General features: G+C 50.0%; 1 protein-coding gene across 1 annotated transcript; it reads right to left on the bottom strand.

Moving 5' to 3' along the window:
• Positions 1-510: 510 nt before the first annotated feature.
• On the bottom strand, positions 511-15,173 carry XKR8 (XK related 8). The gene is made up of 4 exons (XM_081869267.1): positions 15,077-15,173; positions 11,611-12,775; positions 5,105-5,295; positions 511-3,509 (listed from the first exon to the last, which is right to left on the bottom strand). Exons 2-4 carry the CDS (start codon positions 11,931-11,933, stop codon positions 2,737-2,739), a joined length of 1,287 nt encoding a protein of 428 aa, XP_081725393.1. The 5' UTR covers positions 11,934-12,775; positions 15,077-15,173; the 3' UTR covers positions 511-2,736.
• Positions 15,174-15,228: the final 55 nt, after the last annotated feature.

Raw genomic sequence — 15,228 nt, 5'->3', positions numbered from 1 at the left:
GTGTACAGGCAGTAAAACAAAGCATGAAGACAATGTTGGGTGTTGTAAAAGAGCTGTGATGTCTGTGAAGAAGCTGTGGAGGAATTTGCTGACACGAATAGAGGAATCTATGGCCTTGTTCTTCCTCAAGCCCGTCCCTGTGAAGTTACTTTAGCTCTTCTGATAAAGTCATTGCCTAGATACCTGACTGCAACTCTGCTTATGTGGCTTCATTTCTGTGCATGTGCAAAGCTAAGGCAAGCGAATGCCTCTCTAGAAGCCTGCGTGATTTATAGGCCTGTGGACTCCACTTTTGTGGGCTGCTGCTGTTCTGCCCAAGTAAATCTCGTGTCAAACATTTCACAACTGGTGTGGCTAATTGAAGAAAATCCACTAAACCCAGCAGCTACCTAAGGAACAGAGGAAGACGGAAGCCTACTCAAACTGTGGTTCGTGGAAGCACTTCAAAATCCTGCAAATTAGCAAGCTTTGGGATTGCGCTCCTCTCGCATAACTGCTGATAAAACAAGATTTGAACAAGAACTGAATCGCTTTATTCTTCTAAACAACTTCAACAATGTCAATAAGTTAACACTAGCTTTAAACTGAAGGCCAAACTCAGCAGCTCTGCTCATGCGTTACTCATGTGTTGGGTATTCCAGTGGGTAAGGAATGGGGCTGTGCTCCTTTCCCCTGCTCCTGATGGCACACCTTCAGATTAACCCCCCCACCACATACACACACACTCCCAACACATGGGTGTCTTCAAACCAACCCACTAAACATGAGCAGATGCTCATGCATAAAAGTTCCTTTGTCAATCCATCAACTGTGTTGATTGCAAGGACATGGGAGCAGGGGGCTACCCCGGGGATGTTATGTTGAGGGTGGCGCCACAACACAGCCCTGCTCCAGCTTCAATATGTGAGTGCCCTTTATACCCAAATAACTCGGGAATATGGCTGAAGTTATGCAGGAAAGGCACATCCAATTTTTAATGAAAAACAGTTGCAGGAGGCTGTGAGTCAGGAGAAGGAATGCGAGAGGGAGGTTCAATGCCACAATACCCATATCCTTTTCCCTACGAGTGAAAAAGCAGGTTGGGATAACGTTTGAGAAGAAAAACAGCTGAGGAGGAAAGGATTAAGCAGCCTCTTTCTCTCTTTTTCACTATCCCTCCCCCTATCCCTCCACTCAAACCTGCAGCCTCCCAAAGCTGCTTTTCGCTTGAAAAAGAAAATACAGGAGACAATTAATGTGCCAGCTGAATAAAAATCTGCTTGCACTTGAGCCCTAGATCAGTTTTTTTAAAAAAAATAATAACAATAATCAGGCTCAACAATTTGAACATCTGAAACACATTGCTGTAACAACACTCGAAGCATTTTATCTTCAACTACATCAGGTGAGTGAGGAGGGAGAATAATTCCACCTAGAAATGTAGGGCACATATTTGTGGCTCCTATAAAGAAAAACCTGGGACTGGTGTGCCAAGGAACTCAGTTTGTAGGGCTGTTCATGGAACCGGCTCTTTGAGAATGGGCCATTTGGCTACATGAAGCCAGCAGCAAGTAGAAGCTTCATTGAAGCTAAGGGTTTAAGTCACTCAGTGGGACAAGAACGTCAGAACACAAGAGAGGAACCAGCAAGGGAAGGAAGGGAAGACTCCAAAAGCACATTAGAAACTAATTAACTACGGCCTAACAAGGTTCAAGTTCTAGGATCCTGTTTCCCAACAAGGGATGGCTAAGATGTTATTGCATAGATAGCACCTGACTCAATCAAGGGACAGCTAAAGCAATGAAGCTTACAATATTATTTGAGCTGTCTCCTGAAGAGACGAAATAAAGCCTATTGGCTACAGAGACGAGGTCAGCGCCACAGTCTTCCCCTGTAGTTTCCTCTCCTTTAATGCTACAATGAAGAATGCACCAGGTATGCAGGCTGAGGGATGCCTTGCACACATACAACTCTTCCCAGCCAATATGGGATGTCACAGGAGATAAAAGAAACAGGATGGGGTCTTTTTCTAAGAGTGCGCCAAGGGCTGTAGCAACCATAACCTCTATCTGAAATGAACCTCTGCAAGGATGGATAACCTGTAGCAGTCGTGTCGTTGGTGGACTCCAACTCCCATCAGCCCCAGCCAGCATGGCCAAGGATGCTGAGAGTTGTAGTCCAGAAACATCTGGTGGACCACAGGTTACCCGCCTCTGGCCAAGAAGCATGGAAGCCATGTTCCTGACTTCATCTTCTAGGCTTAGCCTATGCTGGTGATCCTGGAGGCAGCTTTACCATGTATCTGTGCCCCCACCCCAGATGATGCACGAGTTGCAATGGGGCCAACAACACTCCTGTGAAGGTCAGCATGTGATGACATGAATTCCTTAGAGCGGGGATAGCCAACGTAGTGCCCTTGAGATGTTGCTGGCTACCACTCCCATCACTCCTTCCGTTGGCCATGTTTGCTGGAATTAATAATATCTGGAGCACAACGTTTTGTCTACCCCAGGCGTAAGAGGGATACCACATGGGAAAAATAAATGATGGTGGTGGGATTGACCATCTCCCCCCAACCCGCTTGCCCTGTATGATGTCCCTGCGAAGCTAGAAAAAACTCTTAGATTTAAAAAATGTTCAAAGGCCTGGGATCATCTTGACAGGTACAGACCAAAATATGGGTACACACAGCCCAGAACTCCTCTCGCCTTATTACTAGAAAGTCTTGGCCACATGGGATGCAGCATATAGCTGGGCTCACAAACAGCTGTCCCCAAGAGTCCCATTTCCTTGACGCTGTGCAACCTCTGAAGCACCAGCAAAGAAGCTTTGAGCAAGTCCATATGCCCGGCGGTTGATATATCCTCGTATAGCCTCTTGGTCACCATGTCCTCGTACAACCAGCTGCCGAAAAGCTGGCACGCCTTTGCCAGCTAGATCTCCATTGTCCATTTCATCACCAGTGACCGGGACTGCAGCCTGCAAAGTAGGGTGCAAACATTTGTAGTAGACGCTTCTCAAAAGGATCCCGGCTACGTAGCAGGGCAGGGCTGCGTAGAGCGCATGCGCCGCAAGGTGGGAGTCGTAGTTCAAGGGAACGGTGTTCCAGAGCCATGAGACGGCAAGGATGGTGCTGTCAACCAAGAGGAACGTGTAGTAGATTGCAGAGCGGTAGCATGTCTTCCCCTCGGCCACATTGAACCAGCAGAAGTAGAGAATGACGGCCACCACAGCCCGATAAGGCCACTCAAAGGCGGAGTGTTCCATGAAGTCTGTACCTTGCAAGGTAACCCAGAGAAACATGGCGGACCAGACTGCCAGGAAATGGAGGGAAACGTAGCTCGGAAAGACCACCGCGAAGAGCGCCAGGCACAGGATGCGAGGGCACACCAAGAGGAAGTTCCACAGGAAGTAGATGGTGGAGGACTGGCGGCCCAGCTTGTGCTTTTCCCGCAGGAAGCTGCGCAGGGTTTGGTGATAGTCCAAGAGGGCCCAGGCGATACACAGGAAAGAGGTGCAAATCCCAAGCACTGAAATGAGAGGAGGAAGAGACCAATCAAATCCACACTACACAAAGACAGGCACTGGTGCTACTAGGAAGAACATGCGGCCTGCTGACATTCTCAAATTGGGTGTAAAAATAATAAGAATCCAGTCCTTAAGACTGAAAGGATGCATTTGAAACTATATTTGTCGAAATCTGAGATGCCAGGGTGGGTGACAGAGTGTACAGAGGATACTGATAGAACCACAGAATTGTAGAGTTGGAAGGGGGCCTGTGGGTCATCTTGTTCACCCCCCTGCAATGCAGGAATCTCAACGAAAGCATCAATGACAGACGACCACTTTCATAAGCTCCTGTAGTCTTGGGACAGGTTTTTAGTGCCCTGAACTAAACTATGTGATGTTGGGTCTCAGTCCAGTAACTGTCTCTCAGTCCAACCCATCTTGCAGGGTGGTTGTGAGGATTTAAAAAAATTAAGCTGGAAGAGAAGAGAATATGCTGCCCTTATCTCATACACAGTGTGAACTAGCAGAAGCAGCCAAAAATAAGGGCCAACAAATGTATGTTTATGGCCTTTAAAATGGTGTATTAGTGAGGTGTTGTTCTTATGTTATGCATTTTGTGTTTTTTCTACTGTAAACCACCCTCTGATCTTCCTATGAATGGCGGCATATAAATTTAATAAACAATAATAATTTTGCTATTAGTGCATGTGATGTATACGAGTCACCTGAGGTGGTCCTATTTTCTCTGTACCTTTTAAACTGGACTGTTGCCCTCAGGTGTGAAGTAAGCTTCAGCTGCCCACCCACCCAGCATCTCCACAAGGAATGGGAGATGCCATCTTGTCCTTTGCCTCAGCAAAATGCCTTGGGTTTCCCCCAGCAGGGTGGGTTGGGGTGTTAAAGCAAGGTGGGTGGGGTGACCTCATTGGAATGTTTTTGTTTATTTGTTTATCTTTAAATAAATAAATTGTTAGGTTTAATACCTGCCCTTCACCATAGGGTCTCAGGGCATAAAATATAACAGTAAAAACAAATCAGTATCATGATTACAGTGGGTCCCAAAATATACATCTTGAGTGTCAAAAGCTGCATAATGAAGGTGCCAAACACACCTCTGCGGGGAGGGAATGCCACGACTCAGGGGCCACCACAGAAAATGCCCTCTCTTGCCACCAAGCCACCACAAACTCCGGAGGGTGGAGGAACTACCAAGAGGGCACTCACTCTCTGCTGATCTGAGAGGGAAGAACGCCGTCTTTCAGATATTTGGGGGCTGAGCCATTTAGGGCTTTAAATACTAGTCTGTTGCCCTTAGTTCGTTGTTTTCCTCCAGCTCATTTGTATTCTGTACATGAAATGGGAGAGAGGCCCATCTTCTTCTTCTTCGCCTCAGGTAGCAAAATGTCTTGGGCCTGCCCTGTTCTTAGCCATGGTTCGAGACAGGCACCTGGTTGGTCACTGCGAGAACGGGATGCTGGACCAGTGGGAACTTAATAGCCTTTTCTTGTCTTCTTATTGGATTTAAACTGAAACAAGCTACACAAACCACACAAGGAAACTTTTGGAACCAAACAAACCAGTCCTTTATCCTGCGCCCTTCTGGACGGACACTCACCCTGAAATATCTCTGCTTTCTTCGTGCATAGGATAATGTAGAGCCCCAGGACGAGCTGAGGGGCGCTTTCCAGGAAGGTTTCAAAGAGGCGCAAGAAGCTGATGTCATGTGACAGGAAAACAGCATAAGCAATATCTTTGTCTGATTTCGTCCGGCACACGCGGAAGCCCACCTTCAGAACATAGAAACACCTGTGCAAAGGGAAGGCAACACAAAATTCTTAGGGTGGGTCATGAAGGAGAGCCAATGTGGGGGTGGCAGGTAGGCTGTTATAGACTGCGGAGATCCAGCTCAAATCCTCACAAGGCCCCAAACCGTACAGTAGAATGACCTGGGGGTAGTTTCTCTTTCTCTCTGCCTCACCTACCTCATGAGGTTGTTGTGAGGCTAAAAAACAGGAAAGATCTTCGTGTGAAGGGCGGGTCATAAAAATGCAATAAATGTTGTTGCATGCCACCCCAGTCTCCGAGTGATGAGAGATTCAAGCAGTGAGTGGTGAGAGATTCAAGACGCTTACCTACGGTTCACTTTCCTTGGAATGACACCACCCACACGAAAGAAAGAGCTGTCAGCAGACTCAAGGGAACCCCGAGGTTTCAAAAAGTACAAAAACCCCACAACCTTTTGCATAGGTGAAAACAACACTCGGGGTTTTTGACCTGAGGGAATCCAGTCACATGAGTGGCATATAACAACAACAACAACAACAACAACAACAACAACAACAACAACAACAACAAATAATAATAATAATAATAATAATAATAATAATAATAATAATAATAATAATAATAATTTATTATTTATACCCCGCCCATCTGGCTGGGCCTCCCCAGCCACTCTGGGCGGCTTCCATAAAAACAAAAAATACAGTAAAATATCACACGTTAAAAACTTCCCTAAACAGGGCTGCCTTAAGATGTCTTCTGAATGTCAGGTAGTTGTTTATCGCTTTGACATCTGCTGGAAGGGCGTTCCACAGGGCGGGCGCCACTACCGAGAAGGCCCTCTGCCTGGTTCCCTGTAGCTTTGCTTCTCGCAATGACGGAACCGCCAGAAGGCCCTCGGCGCTGGACCTCTTATTATTATTATCCAAATAAGTTAAATAAGGATGATCACACTCAGTGAGCATGGAATGCTGATTGACTGTTGGGGGGAAATGGAAACTGGGCAGAGAAGGGAAGGGAAGCTGATTGTCTGGAACATAGGACAGGGCACGCCACACTGCAGAATTGTGTTACAGGCCTCACCTGCCGATATTTTACTTGTCTGATTAACAGATACTATAATCACCCTACATTCTAGGAGGTAAGATCAATCCTCCTTGCGTAGCCCAGTCTCCAAACTTATGTTTGTATAATAATAATAATAATAATAATTTATTATTTGTACCCCGCCCATCTGGCTGGGTTTCCCCAGCCACTCTGGGCGGCTTCCAACAGAGATAAAAAATACACTAAAATGTCACATATTAAAAACTTCCCTGAACAGGGCTGCCTTCAGATGTCTTCTGAATGTCAGGTAGTTGTCCATCGCCTTGACATCCGATGGGAGGGCATTCCACAGGGCAGGCGCCACCACCGAGAAGGCCCTCTGCCTGGTTCCCTGCAACTTGGCCTCTCGCAGTGAGGGAACCGCCAGAAGGCCCTCGGAGCTGGACCTCAGTGTCCGGGCAGAACGATGGGGGAGGAGACGCTCCTTCAGATATACTGGACCGAGGCCATTTAGGGCTTTAAAGGTCAGCACCAACACTTTGAATTGTGCTCGGAAACGTACTGGGAGCCAATGTAGGTCTTTCAAGACCGGTGTTATATGGTCTCGGCGGCCGCTCCCAGTCACCAGTCTAGCTGCCGCATTCTGTATTAGTTGTAGTTTCCGGGTCACCTTCAAAGGTAGCCCCACGTAGAGCGCATTGCAGTAGTCCAAGCGGGAGATAACCAGAGCATGTACCACTCTGGCGAGACAGTCCGCAGGCAGATAGGGTCTCAGCCTACGTACCAGATGGAGCTGGTAAACAGCTGCCCTGGATACAGATTTGACCTGTGCCTCCATGGACAGCTGTGAGTCCAAAATGACTCCCAGGCTGCGCACCTGGTCCTTCAGGGGCACAGTTACCCCATTCAGGACCAGGGAATCCTCCACACCTGCCCGCCTCCTGTCCCCCAAAAACAGTACTTCTGTCTTGTCAGGATTCAACCTCAATCTGTTAGCCGCCATCCATCCTCCAACCGCCTCCAGACACTCACACAGGACCTTTACCGCCTTCACTGGTTCTGATTTAAAAGAGAGGTAGAGCTGGGTATCATCTGCATACTGATGAACACCCAGCCCAAACCTCCTGATGATCGCTCCCAGCGGCTGCATGTAGATGTTGAAAAGCATGGGGGAGAGGACAGAACCCTGAGGCACCCCACAAGTGAGCGGCCAGGGGTCTGAACACTCATCCCCCACCACCACTTTCTGAACACGGCCCAGGAGGAAGGAGCGGAACCACTGTATGACAGTGCCCCCAGCTCCTAGCCCCTCAAGACGGTCCAGAAGGATGTTATGGTCGATGGTATCAAACGCCGCTGAGAGATCCAGCAGAACTAGGAAACAGCTCTCACCTTTGTCCCTAGCCCGCCGGAGATCATCAACCAGTGCGACCAAGGCAGTTTCAGTCCCATGATGAGGCCTGAATCCCGACTGGAAGGGATCCAAATGGTCCGCTTCTTCCAGGCGTGCCTGGAGTTGTTCAGCAACCACTCGCTCAATCACCTTGCCCAAGAATGGGAGGTTTGAGACTGGGCGATAATTGGCCATCGTGGCCGCATCTAAAGATGGTTTTTTAAGAAGCGGTTTAATAACCGCCTCTTTCAGCGGGTCTGGGAAGGCTCCCTCACGGAGGGAAGCATTCACCACCCCACGAAGCCCATCGCCCAGTCCTTCCCGGCTAGCTTTTATAAGCCAGGATGGGCAAGGATCCAGGAGACAGGTGGTTGGCTTCACTCGTCCAAGCAGCCTGTCCACATCCTCGGAGGTAACAGATTGAAATTGATCCCACACAACTTGACCAGACAGGACTCTAGCACTCTCCCGCCCCGGCCCTGCTCCCACGGTGGAGTCTACTTCTTCCCGAATCTGAGCGATTTTATCTGCAAAAAAATTTGCAAAATCATTGCAGGAGAACATGTGGCCCGTACTGGGCCCCGATGTTACAGGTGGTTCCGCTAAATTGCGAACCGCCTGAAAGAGTCTCCTGCTGCTGTTTTCTGCAGATGCAATAGAGGCGGTGAAGAAAGTCTTCTTCGCCGTCGCTATCGCCACTTGGTAGGCTCGACGTTGAGCTCTAACCCGTGTCCGGTCAGATTCAGAATGAGTTATCCGCCACCGGCGCTCTAGCCGTCTCAACGATTGTTTCATTGCCCTCAGATCCGTGGAAAACCACGGGGCTCTCCGGGCTTCATGCAATCGGAGAGGGCGCTTCGGAGCCAAACAGTCAATAGCCCTGGTTAACTCCACATTCCAGCGGGCCACCAGGGAATCGGCTGAAAGGCCATCAACATGGGATAAAGCATCCCCAACCACTCTCTGGAAACCATTTGGATCCATTAAGTGGCGGGGGCGGACCATCCGAATCGGTCCCACCTCCCTGCAGAGGGGATGGGTCGCGGAGAAGTCCAGTTGCACCAGGAAGTGATCTGACCATGGCACTTCTTTCGTTTCGCTTTTACTTAGTGTCAGATCACCAACATCCGTAGAGGTAAACACCAGGTCCAAGGCATGTCCGCGGCTATGGGTTGGGCCACACTTATTCAGGGACAGCCCCATGGAGGCCATGCTTTCCACGAAGTCCCGAGCGGCCCCTTGTAAGGTCGTGTCGGCATGGATGTTAAAATCCCCTAGGACGACCAAGCTAGGTGTCTCCAGGAGAACATCCGCCACGACCTGAAGCAGCTCGGGCAGGGAATCCTTGGTGCAGCGGGGAGGTCGGTACACCAAAAGGAATCCTGTACTGCCCCTATTGCCCAACTTCCAGAACATGCACTCAGAAAACTGGGTCTTCCCAATAGGACGCCTGGTGCAAACTAATGACTTCCTAAAAATCACTGCAACCCCCCCTCCCCGCCCACATGACCTGGGTTGCTGTGCGTAAGAGAAACCTGGTGGACAAGCAGCGGCAAGGACAGGCCCATCTGCTTCATCCAACCAAGTCTCTGTTACACATGCCAGGTCAAGTCCTCCATCCATGATCAAGTCATGGATGGTAGTGGTCTTATGAGTCATTGACCTGGCATTGCACAGCAGCACTTTCAGGTCATGTGGGTATCCCTTGCTGATTCTAGTATTCATCCGGTCAGGACCAGACCCAGAGGCAGGGATAGTCCTCAGACAACGACTAAACCTGCCTCCTCTGTAATGACATGGTCTGGTCTTAGCGTAACTCCTCCTCCTACCCGTGATCACTGAGATCGGTTGTCCCAGTGCATTCCCCCCTGTGAAGCATATCCCAGCCATTTTATGGGCTGGGGCCCATTCCCCGGCAGCCCTGACCCCTCCCCTTAAGAACAAAATAACCCCTTTAAGAAACAAACAAACAAAAAAAACCCACAAATAAGACAATATAAACAAAAAACAATAGAAATTACAAAAATTACAAAAACATAAAATCAAACAAATTCCCAGGCCCAATAAACATCCACCGCACCCCCCCCCCACATACAAAAAATTCAAAATTAAAATTTTAAAACATTTTAAAAGCACTCTGCACCCCTCCAGCAGTAACAGCAACTGTTCCAGTGAGGCCCGTCAGGCCCCGCCCCAGGCCAGATGGTGAGTGGCAGGAAGGAGCAGGGCCCTCAGACACTCACATGCAGGAGAGTCCTCCCGGGCAGCAGAGTCCAGCAGTCCTTTATGAGGCTTCAGGCCCCGCCCCAGGCCAGATGGTGAGTGGCAGGAAGGAGCAGGGCCCTCAGACACTCACATGCAGGAGAGTCCTCCCGGGCAGCAGAGTCCAGCAGTCCTTGTGAGGCCTCAGGCCCCGCCCCCGGCCAGATGGTGAGTGGCAGGAAGGAGCAGGGCCCTCAGACACTCACATACAGGAGAGTCCTCCCGGGCAGCAGAGTCCAGCAGTCCTTGTGAGGCCTCAGGCCCCGCCCCAGGCCAGATGGTGAGTGGCAGGAAGGAGCAGGACCCCATACACTCACATGCAGGAGAGTCCTCCCGGGCAGCAGAGTCCAGCAGTCCTTTATGAGGCTTCAGGCCCCGCCCCAGGCCAGATGGTGAGTGGCAGGAAGGAGCAGGGCCCTCAGACACTCACATGCAGGAGAGTCCTCCCGGGCAGCAGAGTCCAGCAGTCCTTTATGAGGCTTCAGGCCCCGCCCCAGGCCAGATGGTGAGTGGCAGGAAGGAGCAGGGCCCTCAGACACTCACATGCAGGAGAGTCCTCCCGGGCAGCAGAGTCCAGCAGTCCTTGTGAGGCCTCAGGCCCCGCCCCCGGCCAGATGGTGAGTGGCAGGAAGGAGCAGGGCCCTCAGACACTCACATACAGGAGAGTCCTCCCGGGCAGCAGAGTCCAGCAGTCCTTGTGAGGCCTCAGGCCCCGCCCCAGGCCAGATGGTGAGTGGCAGGAAGGAGCAGGACCCCATACACTCACATGCAGGAGAGTCCTCCCGGGCAGCAGAGTCCAGCAGTCCTTTATGAGGCTTCAGGCCCCGCCCCAGGCCAGATGGTGAGTGGCAGGAAGGAGCAGGACCCCATACACTCACATGCAGGAGAGTCCTCCCGGGCAGCAGAGTCCAGCAGTCCTTTATGAGGCTTCAGGCCCCGCCCCAGGCCAGATGGTGAGTGGCAGGAAGGAGCAGGGCCCTCAGACACTCACATGCAGGAGAGTCCTCCCGGGCAGCAGAGTCCAGCAGTCCTTTATGAGGCTTCAGGCCCCGCCCCAGGCCAGATGGTGAGTGGCAGGAAGGAGCAGGGCCCTCAGACACTCACATGCAGGAGAGTCCTCCCGGGCAGCAGAGTCCAGCAGTCCTTGTGAGGCCTCAGGCCCCGCCCCCGGCCAGATGGTGAGTGGCAGGAAGGAGCAGGGCCCTCAGACACTCACATACAGGAGAGTCCTCCCGGGCAGCAGAGTCCAGCAGTCCTTGTGAGGCCTCAGGCCCCGCCCCAGGCCAGATGGTGAGTGGCAGGAAGGAGCAGGACCCCATACACTCACATGCAGGAGAGTCCTCCCGGGCAGCAGAGTCCAGCAGTCCTTTATGAGGCTTCAGGCCCCGCCCCAGGCCAGATGGTGAGTGGCAGGAAGGAGCAGGGCCCTCAGACACTCACATGCAGGAGAGTCCTGTAATCTGTATAGAATCACAGATTATTTTGCTGGGTTCCATAAACTAAAAACAGACCTAAATGAGGGGTGGGGAGCTTGGCTCCTAGGAAAAGAGGACTCTCACATCCTATCACAGAACTTCACGGTACTTGCTCCCCGAGTACCTTACAGCAAGGGACACAGCATCCCTGATTGCCCTTACCTGTACAGGTAGCCCAGCTGTAGGATGTGTAACACAAGGAGGGTCCGCCGTGTGGGCAGCGCTTCCATCAGGTCTGGGGGGTCACTCCAGTACCAGGCGCAGCTGAAAAACTGCGTTGCCAGCGACGACAAGGCCAACAGCCCCAGCACCAACCCACCCCAGTGGTAGTCCCCGGCCTTCAAGTAGCTGGCGGCCACCCACGCGTCAGCGCCCAGGTCCACCAGAAATGCAGCCGTGCCCATCAAGGCAAAGGCTAGGTCCCAATAACGGTACCGAGGCGGCCAAGGTGTGTTGCAGCTGGGACCACAGCCAGACCATGCCATGGTTTGGGGGCCAACAAGTCCAAAGTGGGTCTGCGGTCCCTAGTGCCAACTCCGAAGGGGACGGTCTGCAACCTCGCTGCTGCTAGTCACTTAGAAAAGGGACAAAGGTCCCCCACCTCAAGTGCATCATTTCCCCCCCCCCCTAAAATCAAGTGAGAGCAACTTAACTAAGGCGTGCCCGAATGTCTCCTTCTTTCACGTGGGTGGTCTCCCTCCCAGTCGTCTTTTGGGGGAGGTATAGGGTCCAGGAAAGGGATATTTCCAGGGACAACAACCCCCCTTTTAAAAAATCCCCTACAACTTCCAAGAAATCCTTCCTTCCTGGACTCTTCCGAGGGCGTCTCTCTGAGCCGCTATGTCCGGCTTGCTCCGCCTCCTCCGACGGCTTCCCCGCGGCTAGCTGACCCTGCATGCTCCCCAGTTCTCCTCCTCCGCAGCCCTGGATCGCGCAGGATCCTTCCTTCCTCGACGACGGAAGGGGATTCGCTCTGGGTAGGTCGCCGGCCGATCGCCATGGCACCGTCAGCCCGCCTTTCTCCTCCTCCACCTCCTCCTCTTTTCGTCTCTTCCCGCGCTCCAGGCCTACCAGAAACTTTTGCAGACGGAGCGGGCTGCTGCCTCCACCTCCTACCGGCTTCCAAGCCCTCCTTGGGCCGGGCCGAGCCGAGCCTCTTTGGGCGGAGAGGCGGCATAGCAAGCGGGACGGAGCACGCCCATCACCCGCCCAGCAAGAGGGCAGGCCGCCTTCTCTCTCCAGGGCCCCGCTCGCCGTCTAGTCTGGAACAGGCGTGCTTGTTTTGCTGGTTCTTGTGCAACTGGCCTCGGGGAAATCACACACCAGGCTAAAAAAGGATAAGTCATGGCTCCGTTAGCTGAGATTCCGTTATGTGAAGCATTCATGCCCATATCTTCATTTTTATTGCATTTTATTTTGTAGAGGTTGTAGAAAGATTATTGCTACAACGTCTAAAAAATAAAATGCAATAAAAATCAAGTTGGTTGTACTTGGAACGAAACGTCAATGTTTTTTTTCCTTATTTTTATAAGTGTATATTTTGATTTAACGGAGGGTAGTGTACATGGAAACTCAAAGAATCATAGGGTTGGAAGGGACCACACATTTTAAACCTGGGTCTCAAATAAGCCTATGTGGTAAGATGTCACAATACATACCCTTTGACTTGGACTTTAAACTTGCAGTCTCTGTGACGAGAAAAAAAAACACAAGGTTTGGGTTTTAAAATGTACAAGTGGGACCTGCAACAAAATATTGCAGTGTATTTTCACCTTGCAGGAGTGCTTCACTCTCTTGCTTGCTCGCTCTCTAATTTTATTTAATTTATGCCCCATCCATGTGGTTCCAGGCCTATTTGCCAGTCAGCCATGTCCTCTAACATACTACATTCCATCCTTCCCTTCTGACACAACATTCCATGGATACTGAGCATGCTCCAGCCTCATTTTACTCTTAAGTTTGCTTCTTTTTAAAAGATTGTCCTTCTATTAACCTCAGAATTCACCCAAGCGTTTGGGTACCTCCCTCTTGTTCCTTCATGGTTCCGTTTTGGTTCCATTTGTGTTTGCACTTACCAACTACATTTGTTATTAGAGAGAGTAATGCATCATTTTTTTAAAAAAAAACTGTGGCACTTTGCCCTTTACTTTGTATGGCACACCCTTCTATCACATGTTTATATTCCCCCTTGAAAAGTAGGCAGCACATGGGTAAATTAAAAGCAGAAAGTCAAACCAAAAGGTATTCATCCTGTATTCAAACTGTTCCAATCACTCTTGATACATTCCCCAGAAACAAGGCAATCGCTTGTTCTTCTTTGTATTTGTTTTCTTAGTTTCGATTACCAGACAAATATTAATTTTCATATATATTACAGACATTGCTGAAAAGAATAATATTTAGCTTTTGGAGATGTGCATTTTAGTTTCTTACACTCTCTTGCTCCTTGTGTTCCGACTACTCCCAGGTTAGTTACATACACACCATTAGAACATGATAACAACATAATAAGAGCTTTTGTTTCACACCAATGGCCTATCTAGCCTAACAGTGGCCAATTCAAAGCGCATCCCTTCCAAGAATCATGAGAACCATAGTTCACTATAATCCCTAGCACCCTTAGCAGACTACAATTCCCAGAATTCTTTGGGGGAAGTTGTTCTTTAAATGTATGGTGCAAATACAGCCTTAAAGCCTGGAGGTTTCTCCTCTTGGTGTTCTGCTGATTGCCAGGGCTTCAAAGCACCACAAAAACAGGTCACCTGGAATCATGATGCCAGGTGATTTATGGGCAGCGCCACCCATATGCCAAACCTGGCCTGGGCAGGGAAAGATAAGAATCCGGCCCACCAGGCAGACGCAGTTCCCCACCCCTGTTGCACAGGCAGTGGTGCAATTAGGTTATTTTAGACTTTGGACTTAATGACGTTATGGGCCTGCTAGGAGAGGATATCTCGTTATCCAGGAAAAACAAATAAATAGGGAGCAGATGAATAGTTGTGCACAGCAGAATTTCAAGGCCAGAGGAATTAAAAGTATTCAGAAACTTCAAATGATAGTACAGGACACAGCACCTCAAATTTTCTTAGGAGCTTCAGGACATATATTTGGTTATCGTCTTGGGCTTAATGCACATAACTTCCCAAATCCTGGGAACCATAATATACTCCCCACAGGGTAAACAGGTGTCCCACATAAGTTTTTAAGAATGTAAGAACCCTGCTAGATCGGCCAAGACTCATCTAATCCAGCAGACTGGCCAGCAGATTTGGCCAGCCAAATGCCTGTGGGAAGCCTGAGTGCAACAACTCTTCTTACTTGTGTTTTCCAGCAACTGGCATTCAGAGGTGTATCACCTCGAACCGTGGAGGTAGAACATAGCCATTCTGGCTAGTAGATACTGATAGTCTTATCACCCACGAATTTGTCTAATCTTTTTTAAGTCATTCACATTAGTGGCCATCACTACATTTTCTGGGAGCGAATCCCACTAACTTTGTGTTGTGTGAAGAAGTTATTTCTGTTATCTTCCAACATTCAGCATCACTGGATGTCCCCACCCTCTCTCCCTCTCCCCCCACTTCCCCGCCACCACTATGCATAGTTTTATACACTTCTGTCATGACACCTCTTATTTCTCTTCTCTCTAAACCGAAAAAGCCCCAAATGCTGTAACCGTTCATCACAAGAGTTCCATTCCCGTGATCATTTCACTTCCTCTTTTCCGAACTTTCCCCAGGCAGCATTCCAAGCGGCAGTCGCACCACAAGACTTGTATGA

This window comes from Podarcis erhardii, assembly GCF_964252035.2.
Source record: "Podarcis erhardii genome assembly, chromosome: 7".
Classification (NCBI taxonomy): Eukaryota; Metazoa; Chordata; class Lepidosauria; order Squamata; family Lacertidae; genus Podarcis; species Podarcis erhardii.
Note: the sequence above shows the minus strand (reverse complement) of the source record. Positions and strands in the feature narration are given on the sequence as shown.